The sequence below is a fragment of the Apodemus sylvaticus genome, chromosome 16 (genome assembly GCF_947179515.1).
Source record: "Apodemus sylvaticus chromosome 16, mApoSyl1.1, whole genome shotgun sequence".
Classification (NCBI taxonomy): domain Eukaryota; kingdom Metazoa; phylum Chordata; class Mammalia; order Rodentia; family Muridae; genus Apodemus; species Apodemus sylvaticus.
Window position 1 is genome coordinate 39,255,676 of NC_067487.1, and position 23,036 is coordinate 39,278,711.

General features: G+C 38.8%; 1 protein-coding gene and 1 pseudogene across 2 annotated transcripts; one reads left to right on the top strand and one right to left on the bottom strand.

The window, feature by feature from the left end:
* Positions 1-584: 584 nt before the first annotated feature.
* LOC127666922 (60S ribosomal protein L35a-like) lies at positions 585-1,077 on the bottom strand (annotated as a pseudogene).
* Positions 1,078-9,133: 8,056 nt separating this feature from the next.
* On the top strand, positions 9,134-23,036 carry Rimoc1 (RAB7A interacting MON1-CCZ1 complex subunit 1). 2 transcript variants are annotated; one of them, XM_052159755.1, is made up of 6 exons: positions 9,134-9,331; positions 12,027-12,133; positions 12,869-13,039; positions 15,022-15,153; positions 16,062-16,176; positions 18,586-23,036. In XM_052159755.1, exons 1-6 carry the CDS (start codon positions 9,232-9,234, stop codon positions 18,867-18,869), a joined length of 909 nt encoding a protein of 302 aa, XP_052015715.1. In that variant the 5' UTR covers positions 9,134-9,231; the 3' UTR covers positions 18,870-23,036. The 2 variants fall into 2 exon arrangements, with proteins under 2 accessions (XP_052015715.1, XP_052015716.1); XM_052159756.1 differs by having other exon boundaries at positions 9,143-9,331; positions 12,893-13,039.

Sequence of the window (23,036 nt, forward strand, 5' to 3'; positions counted from 1 at the left end):
GTGTGACACACATGCCACATGCCACATGCTACATCATGGGTATGAAACTCAGAGGACAATTTGTAGGAGTCAGTTCTTTCTTCTCATTATGTGGGTCCCGGTACTTGAACTCAGGTCATCCAGGTTGGTAGCAACGAGCATTATCAGCTGAGCCATCTCTTTTGCCCGTTTTTGACTGTTCTACTCTAATTTAAACAAAAAGCATACTTTTGAAGTTTCCATTATATTACAGTGCATAGGTGTATCCAAACTTGTTTAACCTATCTTCTCTGTTTGGTTCTGGAAACCTTATAGGGGATGTACAAGAGTGAAGAAATGACAGACACTACAAAAACAAACAAACAAACAAACAAAAATAAGACAACACGGGTTGGTATCCATTTATTTGTAAATTTCATGATATAATCTTTTTTCAGCTGAGTAGTATCCCATAGTATACATGTATCCTTTAGTCAGTTAAAAGACAGTTAGGTCATTTCCCTTTCCTAGCTGTTGTAAACAGAGGCACAGTGAGCATGGCAGAGGAGCATTTGTAGGCACAGGCCAAGAGATAGGCATAGGTAGGTCCTATGGTAACTTTTCTTTTTCTTTTCTTTTTTTAAAGCCTCTTTATTTTTACAAGAGCACAAATTCACTTTTATTTATTTAATCTCCATTAGTTTTATTCTGGGATGGGTACAGCATCACACAGATTCTGTGTCCAATGGCCTTTGCAGGAAGATGGCTTCAGAATTTGGCACGAACCGTACCTCTGTTTCCATGGACGCAAGTTATCTTTCCCCAGATCACTCTGGTTTGGTTTGGTTTGCCTCCTGAACTCACGGAATTTTTTTTTTCTTTTTGCTTTATACACATAAGCACATTTCTTGCCTAAGTAGAACTCAGTTTCAACTCTGGTATAAACACCTTCAATTTTAAGAAGATCCATGTGTTCTCTTTGGTTCCAGAGACCTCGATTGTAGCCAGCAAAAATGGCCTTGCACCACAGCCTTTCAGACATACTTGCTTTTTGTTAGACCTGTTTCCAGCAGGTCTCCACAGGCTCCAAGATAGCGGAAAGAGCTTTTAAAGCCTTTTGAAAACTCTCCTCACTGAGATAAATGCAAAGGGAGGAAGGTAAAAATGACAATAAGGATTTCTGAAAAAGTCATAAAGACATTCAGTATTAACTACCTAAAAATACATGTAATACAAAGAAGTCCATGTATATATGGTTTAAATGAAAATTTTCCACCAAGAGCAAAAGAGCATCTAACAGAACCAAACAAACAAACAAGAAACACCAGGCACAAGAAGTCTTCTTTTGAGTTGTTGCTCTAGGTTGACTCCCAAATATTACAGGCTACTGTTATTGCCCTTGGTGACAAGGGAAGAGGTCACCTGCCAGAGATGAATGATACATCTCTGTTGCTGAACACAGATGTGTTTCAGAAACCCTGCACCGGAAGTGACCTGAAAGCCTTATGCTTCCGGACTAGCTTTCTCGGTACCAGAAAGTGCCATGCAATGTCAAAGGACAGAAGCAATGGACAGCACTAGCTGCAGTACCTGTGAACCACAGCGATGAGCAGCATGGCATAATAACCATTAAGGGCACTCAGACCTTGTTCCTCCCAATAGCTTTCACATTGGACTTAAGACCTGCTTAGCATGAGATAGACTACCGGAGAATAATGAAGCCATGGATCTTGGAGGAGAACCTGCAACTGTCACTGCAGGCCTATTGTTGTGCACTTGTGCTATTCAAATGCTAATTTCTGTCACAAGTCAGGTTGTAATTCTTATTCGGAGAATCTCCTGTCTCAATATTGTATAAACATTGCTCCCCAATTCTTCCCTGATTGGTCAATAAGGCTAACTGATTATCCAATGACCGAGCAGGGGAACAAATAGGGCTGGACTTTCTCCCAGTCAGAGGAGGGGGTGGGAGAGCCCAGGAGACACCATGAGAAAACACCTGGATCCCAGAGAGCCAGATCAATATTAAAATGCAAGTATTACAGGGATATCGGCTGAGAGGTAGCCACATTAGTTTAGAAGATTAAAATAGAGTAGTACTTCTCGGTTGTTGTACCCTTAATGCTTGATAAATAAATATAATAATCCATTCTCAGTTATTTGAGAGCTGGCTGGCTTAAGAGAAAAACTACAACATTCATTTTTAAAAAAACACTAACTTGTTACTTTACTAAATCAGCATATTCATTAATTATATACAAAATATATAAACTTACACCCACAGATAAGTGTAGTCCTCATCCTTCATCAAGAAAACATCTCTTTGCAACAGACAGATAGCATTACAGAAACCACAACTAATCAAAATGCAACTGGAACCCAGTTCCAATGGATATATCTACAACACGCCTCTTGCACATGAGGCTCTGGGGTCACTGTGGAATTCAGGATGGAAAGATTGTAAGAGCCAGAGACGGAGTTTGCTGTAAGATTGTAAGAATGTCAGAAGCTACAGCCATAAAGTCTCACTAGCATGGCTGTCTAACCATGAACTGAGCAGGATAGCACCGACAGCCATGATATGCAGATGTGGAAAAGCTCACAAGGCCTCGCCCTACACGAAGAACTACAGGTGAATAAGGAAGGCTAAGAGTGAGAGAAATGGTCTTCCCAAGTGATCAGACCTGAAAACATACATACAAGTCATCGAGCAGACTGAGCAGGTTGTGTGTATGTATTTAGAGATGTGTGTGTGCACATAACAACAACAACAACCACAGCAACAGTTAAAGAAAATGAAGACTGTAAACTTGGAAGACAGCAATATGAGAGGCTTTGGTAGAAGGAAAGGGAAGGGAAAGTGATTTGATTATATTATAATCTCAAAAAATAAAAGGAAATAATTAAAATAATGAAAAATAGCAAGGCAGTAATGGCATATGTCTTTAATTCCAGCACTTAGGAGACAAGGGCAGGCAGATCTCTGCATTTGATCCAGCTTGGTCTAAAAGTGAGTTCTAAGACATCAGGGCTACACAGAGAAACTCTGTGTAAAACAAAACAAAACAGGAAGGAAGGAAAGAAGGAAGGAATGAAGGGAAAAAGAAAAATGTCTGAGTGTTTTGCCTACATATATGTATATGCACTGTATGTATATCTGTGTGCACTGTAGTTCTACATGTGTGCACTATGTATATATATGTGTTCACTGTGTGCATGTCTGGTGTCTTAGAGATTTTCATTGCTGTGAAGAGACACCATGACCATGGTAACTTTTATAAAGGAAAGCATTTAACTGGGGCTGGCTTTCAGTTTCAGAGGTTTAGTTTATTACATCCTGGTAGGAAATATACAGGAAGACTTGGTGTGAGAGTTCTACATCTTGATCCACAGGTAGCAGAAAGAGATTGTGTATTACACTCTGTACACACTGGGTGTAGCTTGAGCCCAAGAGATCTCAAAGCCCACCTCCCACAGTGACACACATCCTCCAAAACAGTCATACCTACTCCAACAAGGCTATACCTCCTAATAGTGCCATTTCCGCTGGGCCAAACATTCAAATACATGATTTTATGAGGGGTATACCTAATCAGACCATCATATCTGCTGCTTATGGATGCCTGAAGAGTATACTGGATCTCCTAGAACTGGAAGTATTGATGCTTGTGAGGTACCACGTGGATGCTGGGAACTGAGACCCACTTCCTCAGGACCCTACCTTTAATAAATAAATAAATAAATAAATAAATAAATAAATAAATATATGTATATAATGTATATATAATGTGTATATACTATATGTGTGTGTTTTGTCTGCATATTTGTTGATGTACCAAGTAAGAGCCTATAGCTAGGGTTTTTTGCAGTATATACATATTTGTACCTTATATCTTGCTTTGTACTTTGTTATCACAAAGTTTAGCACTAACTTTGGAAAGGTCTAAGACAATGTGGTCATACTTATTGCTAAAGGGAGAGGGGGTTATTTGTAAGCTAAGAGAGTTTGGTTTTTAGCGAAGTGAAAAGAGTGCTAATGTCAGGACTCGATGGTCCTTAAATAGTTGCAATTTAACCAGAGATAACCAACTCAGCTCAGCAGAGACAGAGGAGATGCAACATGGTCTTCAGGGACCATGAGAAAAGATGGCATGGAAAAGCTGTCGGAAGTGAAGATGCTGTCTGTAGATTTTGGTATTTTGAAGTTCATATACACTCTGCACTGAATAACAATCCTGAAGTTTCTATATTGGTCCATACCACTAAGTAAGGAAAGAATAAAATAAAGTTTAAAAAAAAGGAAAAGACTAACTAGTGCTTAGAAATACTTTGCATTGAATCTTAATGACATTTATGGGGGAGAAAACAGATAAAACATACGTGCAATCAAAGAATCTAACGAATATTTCACTCTAAGTGTCTATTTTAACAAGGAACTATTCTTTGATTCAAATGTTAATCAAAGATGACTAAGAAATCCTCAGCAGCTTCTACTACATCAAAGTCCGTGGCTAGAAGAGGCATCATCTGATTATGTTTGTCATATTACATCTTTTGTAAGGCTACCATGATGAGAATAGTGGAAGTGAGAGCTAACTACATATGTAGAAAGAACCTACAGACCCACAGCTTTTCCTTTGTCTTTGGCCTATGTTGCCAGACTTTTTTTTTTTCCAGATAGGGTTTCTCTGTGTAGCCCTGGCTGTCCTGGAACTCACTCTGTAGACCAGGCTGGCCTCAAACTCAGAAATCTGCCTGCCTCTGCCTCCCAAGTGCTGGGATTAAAGGCATGTGCCATATTTTTAAGGAGCTTGGAAGGTAGGCAATGTTTAAGGAAAAATAAATTATCTAAGTCAAAGGTTTATATTTTTCAAAAGTTACTCTCTGAACAGCTGTGCATATGATTTTAGGTTTTATTGGGTTGTAAGCTGCTGATGATTCAGAAGGCAACAGGAGTAACCTGGATCTATTATTTTCTCTATCTCAGTCATTAAAATGTTTTATTGTGAACTTTCCCCCTTGTCAATCACGAGATATATCTCTCTTTCCAACCCTTTACATCTGACTCTTACAACAACTGCTGTGGAGACTGCCCTCTCTCATCTCAACTTATAGTTTCTATTTGAAAATCCGTTAGCTCCTCAAAATACTACACAACTCTGCACTCTCTCAAGCCGCACTATATCGCCTTGCCATCTAGATAGTTAGGGATGTTTTCTGTCTAGTGGTTGACTGGACTGAGAGGATCATGACAAATGATGTCCTGTTAGGACAGCAGGCACAAGCTCGTCTCAGATCACCAATCTCAGGAGTGTGCTTTTTCCTGTTCTCTGAAGCCATCATTGACTGCTGCGCTAGTCTACATTCTTGCCTCATAGTACTTCTCTATTTGCTTTCTAGACTTCCACTAAACTCAGTCACAGGATTGCCTTAAATATGTCCTTCACTTCTCTGTGTCCTTTTGCTGACTTAAGTCTCTCCAACGAGCAAGTTCCTCTTATTGCTTCATTTCTATCTTTGCCTGTCAAAACCTATTCTAAATGAAGCATTACACCAGGAGAGCGTTAACATTTTGTCATTTTCCATAGTGTTTTTTTAATAGCTGTAGAATCACTTGTGTTTGGAAGAAATAGTAGAAAAATCTCCTTACTCTCTTTTCCAGGCAGAGAAGGATCTTGGAAAACTACATTATTACAGTTCAACAAGGAAACTGACATGGATACAATCCAGGGACATTTGGCAAACTTTTGTCAACTTTATGGGATGTCAGTTTGTATGTGTATTTAGTTCTTTGAAATTTGATCATGTAGTGTCTGTCTATTACCATAGTAATAATAATAATAATAACAACAACAATAATAATAACAGGGCAGCCACAGCGCCTGCTGTTGTTTTGTTACCATGCTCACATGCTTCCGTCCTCTCACTCTCCTCTATCACTAAGTTTGATAACCATGAAAGTGCCTTTTTTTCCTTGGAGTTTTATCACTTTAAGAACAATAAATGAACGCATATAAACTATAGTTTTCAGCCTTTTTATTTTTCTCTTACTCAACGTTCCCTTGAGAGTCATTCAAGTTATAGCAAGTATTGAGTCACTTCTTTTTTATTGCTAAACCCACGACATGGAGGTTCGTGATGAAATCTTTAGATGTGCTTGTGTGTGCAAGCAGAACTGGTCGTGGGTCTAAAGTACTGCTGCTTCCAGGCAGTGTAAAGGTCTTAGCGACCACAGGGTCCATTGCTTCGGCTAACTCTTTCAGTAGTAGAACTTGTCAGCCATAGAATACAACAAGAAAAGATATAATCCAACAGATTATGTCTAAAATCAACCAGGAGTTAAATACCATTTACTCATTCTTACATAATAGCACTATATATTGGGAAATACACTGACACCTTACATAGATCCATTAATTTAACCCTCACAATAACTTGATGAATATATAGTTATCTTGACCATTATTCAATAAATGAACAACTTGAGGACTAGCGATTTTAATTTGCTTTCTGATTATTGTACTGTGAAAATGCAGAGATAGCATATGGACTCAGGTTTATATAAATCAATGCCCAGGTTGGTCCACTAGGATGATATAAAGGGCCAAGAGTCATTATGTTGAAATTCAGGTCCAGTGACAATTAACAGCATGGCCAATTTGGGGCTTACACACACATTTTGGGGTCCATCCTGTGGTTTAGAGGGAGGCATCTGTTCTTGATGAACTTGTGTTCTCTAAGGCCTTGCCTTCCTGTTAGCTCTCCTCCACTCTTGACTTTTGCCTGGCTTTCTTTCCTTCTTCCAAGGTGCTAAGCTCTTTCCCAACTCAGGTCTTCTTTCATATGTTATCTCCTGCATCTTGTACTTTCTTCTGTTCCATGCCAGTCACAGATCTCTGGCCTACTTGTGCAAACATATGTGGGCCCTTTAAATTTTTACTTTTGTCAGAAGATAGGATATTAAACTTTGATTGCAGAGAGAATTAGAAAGGCATTACAGGAGGCAAAAGGCCTTTCCTGGTATGAGTGTGCTTCTTGGCAATCTCCTAAAGAATGGGTAGCTTGCTGGTACCAGGCTCCTACCACGAATAACCCAAGTTCTCTGGGCTATAAGTTGTTTTAAAAAAACAACTCGCAGCTGGTTCTAACAATCACTTGGGAAATTTTAAACTAGTGAGCCTGTGGTGAGATACTTCTCCATGAAAAGATTTCTCTAAAATCCTGGAACTGGGGTTCTCAAGCTTGGGTCATAAACTCTTGGAGCCCAAATGAGTCTTTCACAGGAGTCAGATATCAGATATTAATATTAATAGCAACAGCAAAATCACAACTATGAAGTAGCAATAAAATATTATGGCAAAGGGTCACCATAATATGAGGAGGTATATTAAAAGGTTACAACACTGGAAAGGTTGAGAACCACTACCTTAGAGGTTTTTTTCTGTTTTTCTTTAAAGTTTCAGAAAACGGAGCTCCAGGACATTTTTCTGAAGTGAACCAGTGACTTGCTGCCACCCCGTAAACTATGGACATGAGCTCTCCTTCTCCTTCACCGTATCTGCAAATAAAGGACTAGATTATTAGGCTCAAACCCCTTCCTGCTCTCTTTCTGAAAATAAACGTATCAATTTATCAGTTCAACAACAATTCCCAGTGTTAAGACTTTCCCTCTGGAATACTGTGGTTTGATGCATCATCAAGATTGTAATTTTTTTCTTTACTTTTATTTTATGTGTATGGATATTTTGCCTGTATATATATCTATATAGATATAGATGTGTGTGTGTGTATACAATATATCAGATGCCAAAAGAGGCATCCGATACCCAGAGGCTGGAGGCCTAGACAGTTGGGAGGGGCCACGCGGATGCCAGAAATGATCTCTACAGTTTGTGCCCGTAAACTTTATTTAGTGCAGTTTGGCATGTTAGAATACGGGTCCTTAATTTCTGTGGGTTGCTTGCTTGTTTGTAAACTGGGTCTCATTATGTACTGGTTGCTCTAGAACTGGCAACATCCTTCCAGGCTTAGGTGCTGGGATTAAGGAGTAAGTAAACACTCTAGCATAAGAGTTTGCATTCTTCGGTTCACCTTGATTATAGAATGCAGTTTTCCAGGCGTTCGGATTCTTCATTGGAAAGTAACATAAGGATGTGTTGTTGATTATTGTTTTCGATTAAACACCATTTTTCGAGTATGTATGGGTATTTTATAAGCACCGAGGACACGGAACAAATGTTTTGTTTTGTTTTTTGTTTTTTTGTTTTTGCTCTGTGCATTTGAAGTAAAATGACAGGAGGAATAAAAAAAAAAAAAAAAACTGGTCACCATGGCCACTTGCAGAAAAGTCACTGGTTAGTCACTCTTAAACTATCACATTTCTATTTTCATACTTTTAATATTTTCTACTAGGCTACAACAAAAACCTTAAAATTGAGATGAGGGGTAGAGTTATTTAAAATATACTCTGTGAAACTAAAAAACAAACACCAAAACAGCGTTAGATTTCCGTGGCCATAGGCAAGAATTAGCATTCATGGAATGCAAAGCCATTTGACCACAGGAGTGCTGATTAAAATCCGGAAGAACACTTAACACTAGTCGGGAAGGTCTCAAGGTGAACTAAAACTGTGAGGTCGCTACCTCGCTTAGGTCGCGAGTCATTTAACATACTTTAAATGTGAGCTAGCCAAGATAAATTCAAAGAAAAAACAAGCTCCGGGGTTAACCTTCGGAAAAGCGTTATTCCAGCTAGCACGAGGACTGCCAAGTTGTCTACGTCTCGCACCTTGGACGAATCTCACCTGGCCGCAGACTTCCGTTTCTGACCTCCCCCATTACAATCAAGTTTTATTTTTGTCAACCTCCTTCACCACAGCGCCAACCGCTGCAATCCTCTTTCCACTCCTTCCAATCGGCCCTCTTCCAGCCAGCTGCTGCGGCGGCAACCTCCCAGCACCGCAGAGAAAGCCGATGTCTTATTGGCTCAGCCCGGGCATGGTCGGCTTCCGATTGGTTAAAAGAAGGAGGCGGGAGAGAGGTGTGCCCTTACGTCATACCGGCCCCTCGCAGCACAGGATTGTGGGAGTGAGAGGGCCACAGGGAGGAACTAAATAACCGGAACGACCTTTGCGGGCCTGGGCGGTAGTAGCCCGGAGCCTATGTCTCCGCCCACCAGCAGTGCGGGCTCCGCCCCCACTCCGCCAGCCGGGCCATCAGGTGATCTCAGACCCTCGTGGTCACGTGGACAGGGCGGGCGCGCCCGAGCTGGCCATGGCGGCCGCGGTGTCCGGTGTGGTGAGGCGGGTGGAAGAGCTCGGGGACCTGGCTCAGGCTCACATACAGCACCTTAGCGAAGCCGCGGGGGAAGACGGTGAGGGAGCGCCGCAGAGGGAAGTGGGCGGACGGTGGTGAGACCCGTGGGGCCGCTGCGCTCGGTGGCCAGAAGGCGCGGCCTTCGGTCCGAGGCGGGGTCCCTGGTCCTGGTCCTGGTCCCACTGAGGGCTGGCACTTCTGAGCCCGTCCCTATTGGGCAATCATTTGCCCTCTCCTCAGAGGTCATGTTAACCAATGCAGCCTTTCCTACATTCCTTGAAATCTTTTTGTTTACATCCGACCAGATGTGGTGTCGAATCTGCGACCAGGGTAGACTTTAAATAAAAGTACACATGGACATTTCCAGAATGTTTATACTGTCCAAAAAAAAAAAAAAAAAAAAAAAAAGGAACAGTAATTGTTTTTGCATCCTGCAAATACAGAGAGACATGCATGACAGTTCACTTTTTCATTACTGCCTTGTAAATTTCCACTTTGTGTTCAAGTCAAAAATTCAACTGTAAATAAATAGTATTGTACACAGTTACGGTGTAATTTAAACGCGCCCCACCCCCAACACTTTAGATCTTAGCTATTTTCTTAGAAGGGAAAATGAGTCAGGAAATATTGTTCTTCTGATATCAGACTCGGTGGTTTGCTTTTTATAAATTCTCAGTTGCCAGTTGGCTCAACAATACATACATGATCTTTAAAATTCTTGTGATTAGACTCATAGAAAGTCCATATTGAAACATTTTTCTCAGGTGATTGAATAGTTGGTATAGTTACAGAATCAGTTCTACAATTAAATGAAGTACATGACCCACACACCACACTGAGGCTATATTATATCTTTTGGTTTGTGGGAAGTGGAACATAGGATTTATAGTCACTGTTATGTACCTGGGCTCTATCCATGTGTCAGCCCAGAGAGCTTAGGTAGTTTTATTCCCTCATTACTGAACCTAACAGTAATTCATATTTTCTTATGAAAGAATTCTGTGACCCAATGTAAAAGACCTGGAAAGAAGTTCAGTGTTACAGGGCCTTGTTTGGAGGCTTTACATCTGAAAATTTACTAAAATCATAACTGTAGCCATTTGCTCTACAAGTTACTAGTCAACATTGGAGTTAATCTTACTAGAGAATTACTAACAGGGCTTACTTAAAACAAAGGACTTTCTCCAAAGATGATATGAGTCACTTACCTTTTACCTTGCCAGTTTACTTTAAATATTTCTAATAAAGGGAATGTATTTTTATGAACTTTTCCAGAATGATAGCTATGCCACCACCACACCTGACTTACAATAATAACTATGACACACCTCTCCAGCTGTAACTTAAGCAGCTCCATACAAGTCTTTGCATTTACAATAATCTCAGAAGCTAAGGGAAAACTATAAACTGCTTGTAGAGCACGTGGGGAGCCGTGGTTGGACTATTTTGCTTCTCAGTAGAATCTTGTCTTTTGGGTAGGAGTGTTGGTGCTTCTGGACCAGCGAGAGAGATGAAGACTGTTAAGTGATCTTACAGCAATAGAAAATCCTCTAAAGCTACAGCTACCTGGGAAAACTAAAGGTCATTAAGTGACTGCCTGCTGACATATCTGGTGGTGTTTTTATTCCAACACCAAACAGCTTATCTCTTTAAGTACCTGTGGAAGCCACGCCAATTATTACATTGTCTATCCACTGGTGGGTGATTAGGAAAGGTTCTGTATTTCAGAAAAGATACCTAAAGACTTTGTGTCTTGTACTATGGTATGCACATGTACTGCATGAAATGAAGCAGAAGGGTGAACAGTATCTTTGGGGCCTCAAAATCTGAAATCATAAAATACTATAGTAAACAGATGGTTGAGTTAAGATGGTAAAGTTTGGAAAGTTGGGTAAATTGTGGTAAGAAAACATGCAGGAGGTATTGGGGTTTTTTGTTGTTTGTTTTTTTTCTTTAAGTTTGAAGGAATGAGGTAATTTGTCCAGTTTCAAAGGTTTTTCTTAATTTATTTCAGTTTTATGTGTATTGGTGTTTTACCTGCATGCCTGTGTGAAGGTATCAGATCTTGGAGTTACAGACATTTGTGAACTGCTGTTTTGGTTCTGGGATTTTGGACCTGGGTCATCTAGAAGAGCAGTCAGTGCCATCAACTGCTGAGCCATCCTCTCCCCTCCCCCCATTTTGAAGTTTTAAATGAATAAGACTAGCCTGAGAGCTACATGACCGGTTCAGCAGGTTAAGCATGTAAGGTGCAAGCATGATGAACAGTGGCGTAGTGCTTCCCATGGAATTCTGATGCTTCCAGAGCAAGTTGACTAGCTAGACTAGCAGAGTCACAAGCTCTGTGTTCAAGTATGTGTATGACTACAGAGGACAGATTGATGTCAGTCTTTACAAAACATGCACACACATGTATAGACACTATTCATGCACACCCAAGAAAGGAGTGGGCTATATACTTAATTCCTTAGTAAAGTCTCATAAAAAAAGAATGTAGACTGGATTTAAGAAATAGCAACAATGAATCTAAAAAGCTTTCCCTCCTTTGCTTTTGAGAATAAAATTTACTTCATTGTGATTGAGTTTTATTTATATAATACTTAGTGTTTGAGGTAAGATGATCACTTGCCATAATATATTTTTGATATATAATCTTGCCATAATATAGTTTTGTTCTATCATTTATGTTACATAGCTTTCCTTGTTTAAATGTTTGGATTTATGTAAAATAATCATGTTTTTACTACTTACAGATCACTTTTTAATTCGGGCCTCTGCAGCTCTAGAAAAATTGAAACTCTTATGTGGAGAAGAGAAGGAATGTTCCAATCCATCAAATCTTTTGGAGCTATATACACAGGTAATAAAGCAAATGTGGCGTCTGGCTCTATTGGGACACGCATGTGGACACACGTATTCATGTGGATGTGGGTGCTTATGTGCTTGTGTGTATTCATCTGAAGGTCAGAGGTTGGAATTAGGTGTTTTCTTCAGTTGTTCTCTATCTTGATTTTGTATCACTTCCTGTGCTTGGAGTGTTTCATGTGTTTTACATATTCATTTTGCTCTTGAAGAAACTTTGACGGGACATTGGCTGGCCTTGGTAGTTTGGTGACCACTGCAGCTCAGTTTCCGTAGTATTAATCCAGTAGATTAAATAAGTAAAAGTACTAAAGGGCTTTTAAGGTCTGATCAGCTACTGGGGACTCATTGCTGGCATGCTTCATTGATGACAGCAGGGTGCATATTTGGTATATTCTGGCTGTGTGTTTGCAAAGACAAATCCCCCAGAGATTCAGTATTAAAAAGGAGAAATAGACTACTACTTTAGGCATTTATAAAGTTTTCAGGGGTTATACAAATATTAATGGCAAATAATGTAATAACTGATTACATTTTCATAGTTATAACATGTTAGTTGAAACGTGACTCTTCACTTACTTCCTGAAATGGTGTCATCCCTGATCTGTCTGTGGCTGAACAGCTTGCTTACTTTCACATTTAAATACTGTACCGACTTGGTTGAGTGTCTAATAAAGCTTTTAATACGCAAGGCTCAACTCTTCCTTATTCTGTGAAGTTCCGTCTCTTACAGATGCATTTTCTTCTTTGTCTAAAGGCCATATTGGACATGACATATTTTGAGGAGAACAAGCTCGTAGATGAGGATTTTCCTGAGGACTGTTCTCCACAGAAAGTAAAAGAGCTGCTCGCCTTTCTTACAGAACCAGAAACCTTAGCTAAAGAAAACAATATGCATCCCAAAGTAAGTGGCACTCTCCAGTGATGGTAGAGCCTCGTCATACTGTTGTGCTGCCGCCCTGCTCTTTAGACTGTATTTTCGTTGTGGTGAGCAGATCATTGCTTTATGTTAATATTAAAAGAAGTTTGCCAGTCGTGGTGTCACGCGCTTCATTCTTACCACTCAGCAGGCAGAGGATCTCTGTGAGGCCCAGGCCAGCCTGGTCTACATGGTCAGTTCCAAGCTGCCAAGAGTACTTACTGTCTCGAGATAGAAGGGGTGGAGGAAGAGAACTTAGCACTTCAGGCCATGATTGGAAAAATGTATTTTATTAACGACTTTTAGAATATTTAATGGAATTTGAATTGCAGTGCAGCACAGAATCCTTTTCTAACACAGATATACCCATGTCCCTTTTACTTTTGCAAGCCTTGTTTCTTGACAGTCATAAATCTAATTGATACATTTGTTTTTATTGTCTCCCCCCACCCCTTCCTCTTTAACTTTTTGAGACAAAGTCTCACTGTGTAAATGCTGGCTGACCTTTGTCTACCAGGCTGGCCTCAGACTCACAGAACTACCTGGCTCCATCTCCTAAGTACTGGGATTGAAATCCGTCTTGCTATGCCCAGTCCTTACCTTACTGTCTTCTAAAATCCTGACCCTGATGAACATTTTCAGCCTTTCTTACTAGCACTGATCATCTTCGCATGCTTTTCCCTCCATCATCTTAAGACGTATTCGCTTGTTCTTTGTCAGAAACCCTTTTTTATTTTAGAGACAGGCAGGCATTTCCCTAGGATGTCTTCTTCATCCTTTGATAGTCTGTGTTATATCTGTAATATCCTGTTCACACAACTTTTAACTGCCTTCTCTAGGTGGATTTTCATATCTAGTCCTGGATACTCTTTTAATTTTTTTTCATTTATTTGTGGGTGCATATGTGTGTGTGAACATACATGTGCACGGTACACATATGGAGGTCAGAGAACAGCTTGCTGGAGTCAGTTCCTTTCTTCTACCATACAAGTTCTCTGTAGCCGTATAATTTTAAAAGAACCCATGCTTGTGCCCTCCAGGTGCCAGCATCGGCGGGCGGTCTTGCCCATCCTCCACAGCTAGCTGCAAGTGGCTGTCTGGCTGTGGTCCCTGTGGCTGGCTGGTCTACAGAACGCCAAGAACCACTCCAGTCTCACTCAGCTCCCTCTAGCTCCATGAAAGGAAAACACTAGAGACTGAAATTTATATCAGTAAATTTCCAACACCAATAAGCCTGTGCAAAGAACACACAACTCAGTTAATATATTTACAAGCTGCATGCCTAGATTGGACATACATACCACTACACTATCACCCAGCCATGAAATCCCTAGCTACTGAATTGAAATCAGGCCTTGAGGTTTGGCAGCAAGTACCTTTATCTGCTGAGCCATCTTGCTGGCTCTGCTAAATGCTACTTGAAGTAAATTATTTCTTGTATTTAAGTGCCTGCTCAGTGTCTACCTAAAAATCTTGGCTCTATGTATTCATTAGGGCAGGTTACCAGGAAGAGTAAATTACCGAGATATAAAGGCCATACCACTATAAACATTTTGGTTTATTAGAATTATTTTTTTGTATATAACTTTTTGTTATTCTAGCAATTTAATTCTTACTCTAGTCTTTAATTCCTAGAAAAAAAATAGTCTCAAATCAATGTGTTTCTAAAATGGTATCTTTTAATAGATAATGAATTATGCATTTTCCAAATACTAGTAGTGGAATTTGATACTGTAATTTCAAGGTATTTTATAAAACTATTTGTAAATTACAGAGTTATTGTGATGTATATTTACCTATAGATTATACTACATCTACTTGATTCAAATGTAAGTTTTCCTCTGTAAACTTAACTCGGACAGGTTCTGTGAAATGAGTGCTTTTAATTGTTTAGTTTTCTTTAGACGTTTGATGTTTGTAGATACATGGCTTTTCTTTGTGGCTATTCCTTTTATATTTCCTTTCAGCTGTGTGATTTGCTTGGGGATGAGCTCCTGGAGTGCCTCTCCTGGAGACGAGGGGCCTTGCTGTATATGTATTGTCATTCTTTAACTAAGAGAAGGGAGTGGCTCCTCAGAAAATCTAATTTGCTTCAAAAGGTAAAAAGAAATCATTTATGATTTTTATTGTTGACATCTACAAGGTTTAAAGCGTTTTATAACAGTAGTGAGATGAGAAGTTGTGGATTAGCAGACCTACATTTTAGGTTCACAGGTTCTTGAAATTACTGTGAAGAGTAAGGTGACACCTGAACGATTATCATCATTTGGAGGATACTACATGAGTTTAAGTTCTTGATTTTTATGTTCATTTGAATGTAAGATAAAGCTATTTATTCTAGATACTCTCTTTGGTTGAAGTAGTCATGTTGTATCTCTTTGTAGGCAAGGTACTCCTGAGGAGCCTGTATGACCCTGCTCTTAAAACAGTATGACCTCTGATTTACCTCTGTTCTAACAGTTATTATTACAAAGACATGAATCTTAGTCTTATATCACTAAGAATTCTAGCTCAGTCTAAAGATACCCATAGTTTTCATGAGCTTGGAAACTGGAGGCTATACATTCAGGTAGAAAAATTTAGTTAAAATTTATTTGAATCATAAAAGGGGCTGAAAATGTTGTTTGTTAGAATTCTGCCTAGCATTTATGATGCTCTAGGTTCGTTTCCAAGTATTACAGAACAAACAGAGCTCCATATATATTTGTAAAGTTCTTTTTAATCCATCTTTACAGAATTTATCCTTTGATAACATATTTGAACAAGTATATTACGGCAGCATGTGTTTATAGTTGACATTTTTTCCCTTGTTTCATAATCCTGTATTTGGGTGTTTAATTATATTAGGACAGTTTTAGAATGCTGAGTCCAAATACCATTGAATTTTTATAGTAATTATATGTACCTATATGTCAATCTATTTAATATTAAGTAAAGAATGGGGAAAAGGTACTTGTTTTTCTAGTTCTTTGTGTAATGTTTTAATTTATTTGGCTTCTTTATTTAGCACCTTGTCGATGGAATCAATTACTTGCTGCAGATGCTGAATTATCGATGTCCTGTCCAGTTAAACGAAGGCGTTTCTTTCCAAGACCTAGACACAGCTAAATTACTGAGTACAGGTAATGTGGTTTCTTGTTAAAATTTCATAAGTGATTGAAAATTATTATTTTTTGGGGGGGGTTCCCAGACTTTATTGGTTCAACAATGAACAGAAAACAAGAAAAAAACAAAACATTAACTATTACTTCGGGTGCATCAATGTAGACTTGGAAGCCACCCTTGGAAAGTGAAAATTATTTTTAAGAGTTTTAGAAAGCTTACTAATTTTACTCTCATTTAAATTTCATGCTAGATTTTAAATGAATTCAAGTACTAAAATCTTTTCATATGATGTAAAAAACACTAAAAATACTTTGTTTTGGTTAGATGTGTTGGCACAGCTCCATAATCTCAGTACTCAGGAGGCAGAGGGATGTGGATCTATGATCTACATAGTAAATTCTAGGAGAGTCAGAGGTGCATAGTAAGCTGTGACATACACACACACATACATATGTGTATATGTGTGTGTGTGTACATATATACATATATGTACACATATAACATGTAAAACTACATGTAAACTATTATTATTTATGTGCTTGTGTGTGGATAAATGGATAAGCATGTGTGTTGGTACCCGTGGAGGCCAGAAGAGGATGCCAGAGCTGGAGATAATTTGAGCGATTTAATGTAGCATGTTACTTTTGTTTATTTTTATTTTGTCCAGTATCAGATTTGGCTATTAATGTCATACTGGACGTACGTTTTAAAGAAGATAGACATTTTGGGCTTTTTATGTCCTTGCTATGTAGGACTTGTTTTATACATAGAAAACATAATGTAGTGTGCTCTTTCATCTTCATGAATACAAACCTCAGATTTGGTTCTCCAGTAATTACTTTTTGCTGATGCAGTACTTTAGTGAGTCAGCTATTCTGGTGAACCTCTTACTTCACTTCCTGCTGCTTTTAGGAAGAATTTGAAGATGACAGCATATAAGAACAAATTTTGGGACTTTGGTACATTTAAAACAGCAGAACTAAATTCTGCTGCCATCATACTTGTAGTTGTATTGAATTGTTTTAGGAGTCTCATAGTCACTGTTCTGCTGCTGTGAGAGACACCATAAATAAGACAGCTCTTATGAAAGGAATCATTTAATTGGGGGCTTGCTTACAGTTGCACAGTCCATTGTCATCATGGTGGAAGCAGGGAGGCAGGCATTGTGCTGGTGAAGTAGTAAGAGCTACATCCTGATCCACAAGGAGCAGGCAGAGAGAGAGACTGAGACAGAGACAGACAGAGAGAGACCAAGAGAGAGAAACAGAGACACAGACAGAGAAAGGAAGACAGACACTGAGCTTGGGCCTGACAGATCAAGGCTCTGGGCTTGACATCGGGTTTTGAACCCTCGAAGTTCACTACTGAGTGGTGCATGACCTCGAAATAGGCCATACCTTTAATCTTTTTAAATAGTGTAACCCCTCAATGACTAAGCCTTCAAATATGTGAGCATATGTGGGCCATTCTTATTTAAACCAACATGGTAACGATATCATGATCATTAATTTGAGGTAAGTTTACTTACCACACAGGTACTACACATTAGAATAAATCATTTATTTGTGTTAAGTGACCTTAAAAAGTTGAATGATCATATATTTTAATATCTGTTTTTGTTTTGATTACCTACTTTTTAATCTTCTGGTTTTCTTTTTTTTAATCTGGTTTTTTGAAGTAAGATTTTATTGTGTAGTCTGGGTTAGCCTGGAACTCCTGTATACTACAGGAAGCTGGTCTGCAACCATAATCCTGCCCACTTCCAAGGTTATTGGAATTACAAATGTTTTTCCACCTAAGTAATTTATGTTTCTAACAAATTAACATGCTTTGGTAATAAATATTTAATTACCCACTTCCTGGGAATGATGTTAAAGGAATATTCACCTTCCGAAGGAAATGGTCCTGGGAGGTTTTTTTTTTTCCTAATGATACAAAGCATTTTGGATATTGTCGTCTGTGATAATTTACAATTGTATAGCCTATCAAATACACAAGATATATGACACTGTCAGTAGATGCATATATAGACCATGTTGTAGAGCATCTTTCCAATGGACTTTGTGTGCGCAAGTGTGATTCAGGAACTCATGAGAGTTCTGGAGTTGTATACAGAATTTAGAGTATAACCTAGAAGGGCCCCACCAGTGAGATTAATTCTCAAAAAAGACCCTAAAAGGGGCTCCTAGAAATATTAAGTAAGCACACTTAAATAGTTTTAAAAAGTGTCTGACCGTGCTCTGCTCTGTCTCAGGGTTGACCTTTTCTTGCTAAGAGAGAAGTGCTGACAGAGATAGGGTTGTGCTAGTGGGAGGGGCCTTCTCCAAGCTGGCAAGGTGGGTGGCGGAGGTTATGGTCAAAGACATTATAGTTTTCCAAAAACTGAAGGGTATTTCTATAAACTTAATTCTAAATGTCCTTCCCAGGAATTTTTAGTGATATCCATGTGCTGGCTATGATGTACAGTGGAGAAATGTGCTACTGGGGATTAAAGCATTGCACAGATCCACAGTCAGAGAATCATGAAGTTGGTACTGCTGACTTTGGAGCAAGCTGCACCACGCACAAAGAACCCTTGGATTTCCGAGAAGTGGGAGAAAAAATCTTGAAGAAGTATGTGTCGGTGTGTGAAGGACCGCTGAAGGAGCAGGAGTGGAACACCGCCAACGCCAAGCAGATCCTCAGCTTCTTCCAGCAGTGCTGCAGCTAGGCAGTCTTCAGGTCTCAGCTCCAGAGACGGAGAGATCGCAGGAGTGGAAAAGAAGGCTTCGACAGGAGGTGGACTACGCTGATCTGGAGACTGTTACACTACATAAAGATGCCCAGTGTGGCTCCGCTTCTCTGATGCTGTCACCTTCCCCGTGTAGTCTTAGGTCTGTGAAGAAAGTATTCTCTAATTTCTAAAATGGCATATATGCTATTCTAATGGAACGTGAACTACGTATAAACCTGCCACTGGTAAGGAGGAACCCAATGTAGATGGACAGCTTTTTTCTAATATTTTAGGTTATATTTTTTATTGTACTAAAATATATGTAACACAAAATATCCTTATTTTGAAGTATGCATACTTCAAAGATGAATATCAGTTATTCTCCTTGTTTCAAATGTATAGTATAGATATAAATGTAGATAATTAGAATATTATGACTAATATTTAGATTTCATTTCCAGTAATGTAAACAGCAAAAGATTTAAAAAATGAATCTTATTTATTTTGCCATGCATTACTAATAATACTTAGATTACTTACCCATTTTATAAATTATTTTATTTTGTTTAAAACAAAAACTGCATGGTTTCTCCAATAATGAAGGTAAAAGTGAGTGTCGATGAGTCTACATTAGTTCAGATGCTCTGAAGGCACATCTTTGCATTTAATGAACTTTACATATGTGTTGCCTCTCAGTAGGATGGAAATGCTGAAGGCCAAAGAGCCTAGTTTGCTGTCTTGCTCACTGTTTTTCTGCCTACCTCAAATCCTATTGTCTTGCGATGCTCTGTTTGATACTTTCCGATGCACTAGACTTCTGTCCCAGTGACATCTTCACATTCCAGTCATTTATGTAACAAACCTAAGCATTAGCCACTTGCTTTCTCTTTCTAAAGTTTTAAATTTTAGTAACTGATGACAGTTCTCTTCTTTCCAGCTTTTAAAATTTCCATGTTTTTATTCTTTTTTTCCTTTCTGTTTTTATTCGATGGCTTTCATCCTTTTCACGGGCTTCTCTCCACTGCTCTAACCCCTGGACAGCGAACCTCTTTCATGCTTTTTTTTTGCCCCACATTTCCTGGGGCATCATGCAAATACTGACCTCCCTTGTTTGCTCTCCCATGTTATCTGTTAGCATCATCGTTGGCAGGCTCTCAGCACTGTATCAACCGTGTCGACCAATTGTTCTTTGGAGACTAACTTTTATGGAAGGCATGCAGTCCTTCAAAGCGTATTGCTACACATGTGACGGCGCTTCCGACCCTAACTGCAAGCTACTAAGGTGCCTGCCCTTTTCCCACTGTGGTGGGGTCAAAGTTCATTAGTCACCTCTACCCTTGTTCTTCCACAGGAAGTAGATTATGAGGGAATCAACTCGTATTTATGCATTTTTCTGTTTTAAAGAAGAGGTTGCTACTTTCAGCTAAAGACTGATCTTTGTTATTTCTTTTGTTTCTCCTGTAGTTTCTCATTTTCTGCCTGTTCTCATGAAAGTTTTATTCTCTTCCTTGTCATTTTCTTTTTTACTCTAAATATCCGCTAAACAGTATTTATCACAGCTGTCATGACTTACGCCATCTATAATGTCAGGCTGATTGCCATGCCAGGAACTGGAACCCCAGTCTCTTTGCTCTCTTAATTTTATTTTTAACAGTCTGTTAAATGTCTTCATTTTGACAAATACTGGCTGCATGGTCATTTTAAGTTCAATATGAGCAAATAACAAATTTTCATCTCTTATGGAAATCTTCTCTGCTTCATTTCTCTCCAATTTTGTATGTTTTTCCAAATAGACTTCCCATCCTTATTTCTACATATACTCTGATTTGTGTTATGGACCAACATTTTTCAGACATCAAAATCCCAGGCTCCTTTTTGATAAACAAAATTTTGAATAAGCCAAGGGAGATTCCTCGATCCCTGCCACAGCTCTTGGCCTGTCTTTATACAGCCAGGATTTTATGTAACCTAGCATTTTAGCAAGTTTTGTTAGGAAAATATCATAGCTTTCTAAATCTTTAATGTGAATTTTAGAAGCACAGATTTCTTTAGTGGACCATATCAATTAATCAAGTGCTTCCACTACTTTTCCAAATGCACTTATGTTTTACAACCTTAGTACCATTGTGACATCATTATTGCTGGTCTGGTCTTTGTGGCCAGATAAATACTTTACTTCTATGACTTGCCTTTAGTAATACTGTGTCTAAAGGCTTTTTCAGCCCTTTCTGTAGAAATTAAATGTTGGTTTATTTTCTCTCTTCCTTTTCCCATGTCACCACAGTGCAATGTGTTGTAATTATTTCTTACTACTGAATGAACTCCATATCTTAAAATTTTATCTTTGCACACACTATTCATTGCATGGTAGGTAGTAATGTCTTTTGAATTAATGAGGCATGATTTGAAATGCCAAACTTTGCACAAAAGAGTTGCTGCTATTGCATTCCAAACTGCCATGCCCTCTATACCAGTGGTTGATACAACAAAAGGGAGTATGTCTTCCTTGGAGGAGTCAAGTGTTCTTGAACACTAAACCTGATAAAATAAGACTTTGTCTTCAGAAGCTGAGAACTTCCATTTTTGCCTTTATAACCTTTGTGGGCTCACTGGTTGGTACAATTATGAGGGTATTTCTGGGTGCTTTTTGTACAATTTACTTCCCAACCCCAAACAGTTGGAGAACAATTTATAGACCATAATAGTTGTAGTACTTTCTACTGTGGTGTTATAGAAGGAAAATACATCTTTTGGTATTAATTTAATCTCGATGAGTAAATTGTTTTATTTAGATTGAAGTAACCTCAAATTAACAAATAACTCCACATAAGAACAATAACAAGCCTGTAATAGATCTTTTCAACAGCTAGTGTGTGCCTACAGCATGCCATATTGTCCTAGGCACTGAGTGAGGACATAGCTTTGTAAACACCCTGCTGTTGTGGAGCTTTCAGTGGAGGAAGAAGGTATAGAATGCCGGGTGATAGACACCACTGTAGTGCGCTTCGCAGGGTGTAAGGGACGGACTGCTGTGACTGGGAGGTGGTGAGAAAGGTTCATCTAAGCACTGTCTTCAGTTCCTGTTGTTTCTGATGCCTTGTGTATTCAGTGCACTCAAAGATTTTCCTAAGGAAGTCGTGCTTAAAACCTTCTCCTTTTGTTGGATTTGTGACTCTCTCATCAGTGCTGTTTCTAATGCATACTGCCTAAAGGCCTTGGGTTCTTTATTCATTTATTCAGGTGGTTTTCTGTCCACCCTCCAGTTCCCTTTTTTATTTTCTATAAAATTATTACATCTCCCACAGAAACCAAAACTCTGTAGTGTCTTTAGTATTACTTCCCTATATATTTTAAACACAATATGAGGTGTAGCATTGTATGGAAACATTACATTAAGAGGTACTTAATATAGACACAATGTATGTATTATATCATGCTAGTGTTTGATAGCTTTTGCTTTCCTGCTTCTAGTGAAAATTTATCTTCAGTTTGAATTTTCTGCTGTTCATTAAATGTAAAATGTTACAGGATTTTCCACAGTCTTTAAATGTTTATCATTCTTTACTCAGTATGAATTTTCTGATGTGCAGCAGACTTTCAGACTTGATTTAAGAGCCTGGCTCTCGCTGTGTTATAGGCAGTCTGGCTGCTGTGCAGTATTTCGTGTTAAGGCACATATCATGGCATCCCTTACCCTTTGCTTACAGTAGGAGGCGACAGTCATGACTAAGAGGCCACCGTAAAAGATCCATTCCCAGCTTCACAGTCTTGTGCTCAGTATTATGATGTTCACTGAAGTATAAACTGTGTCTCAAGGTATTTTCCAGTTATCTTCAAGACATTTTTAAAACCCATTGCTACTAACTTGGTCTACTTGTAGATTGCTTGTCTCCTTGTGCCATTTTATAACTCCACGAGGATACTTCATCTGCCACAGAATCCAGGATTCCATAGTTCTCTAGTATTACTTACCCTGAATTCATTTAACATAAAATGAAATATATTATAGAAGTATTATATCAACATAAGCTTAAGATAGCCAGAATTAAAAGTATTCATCATGTACTATGCTGGTGTTTAGTAGGTTTGTTTTTGTAACTTTTGGTGACGTGTCCCAGCTACAGTGTTTTGGAACCTATAATAAAATAAAATGACATTCCCCTA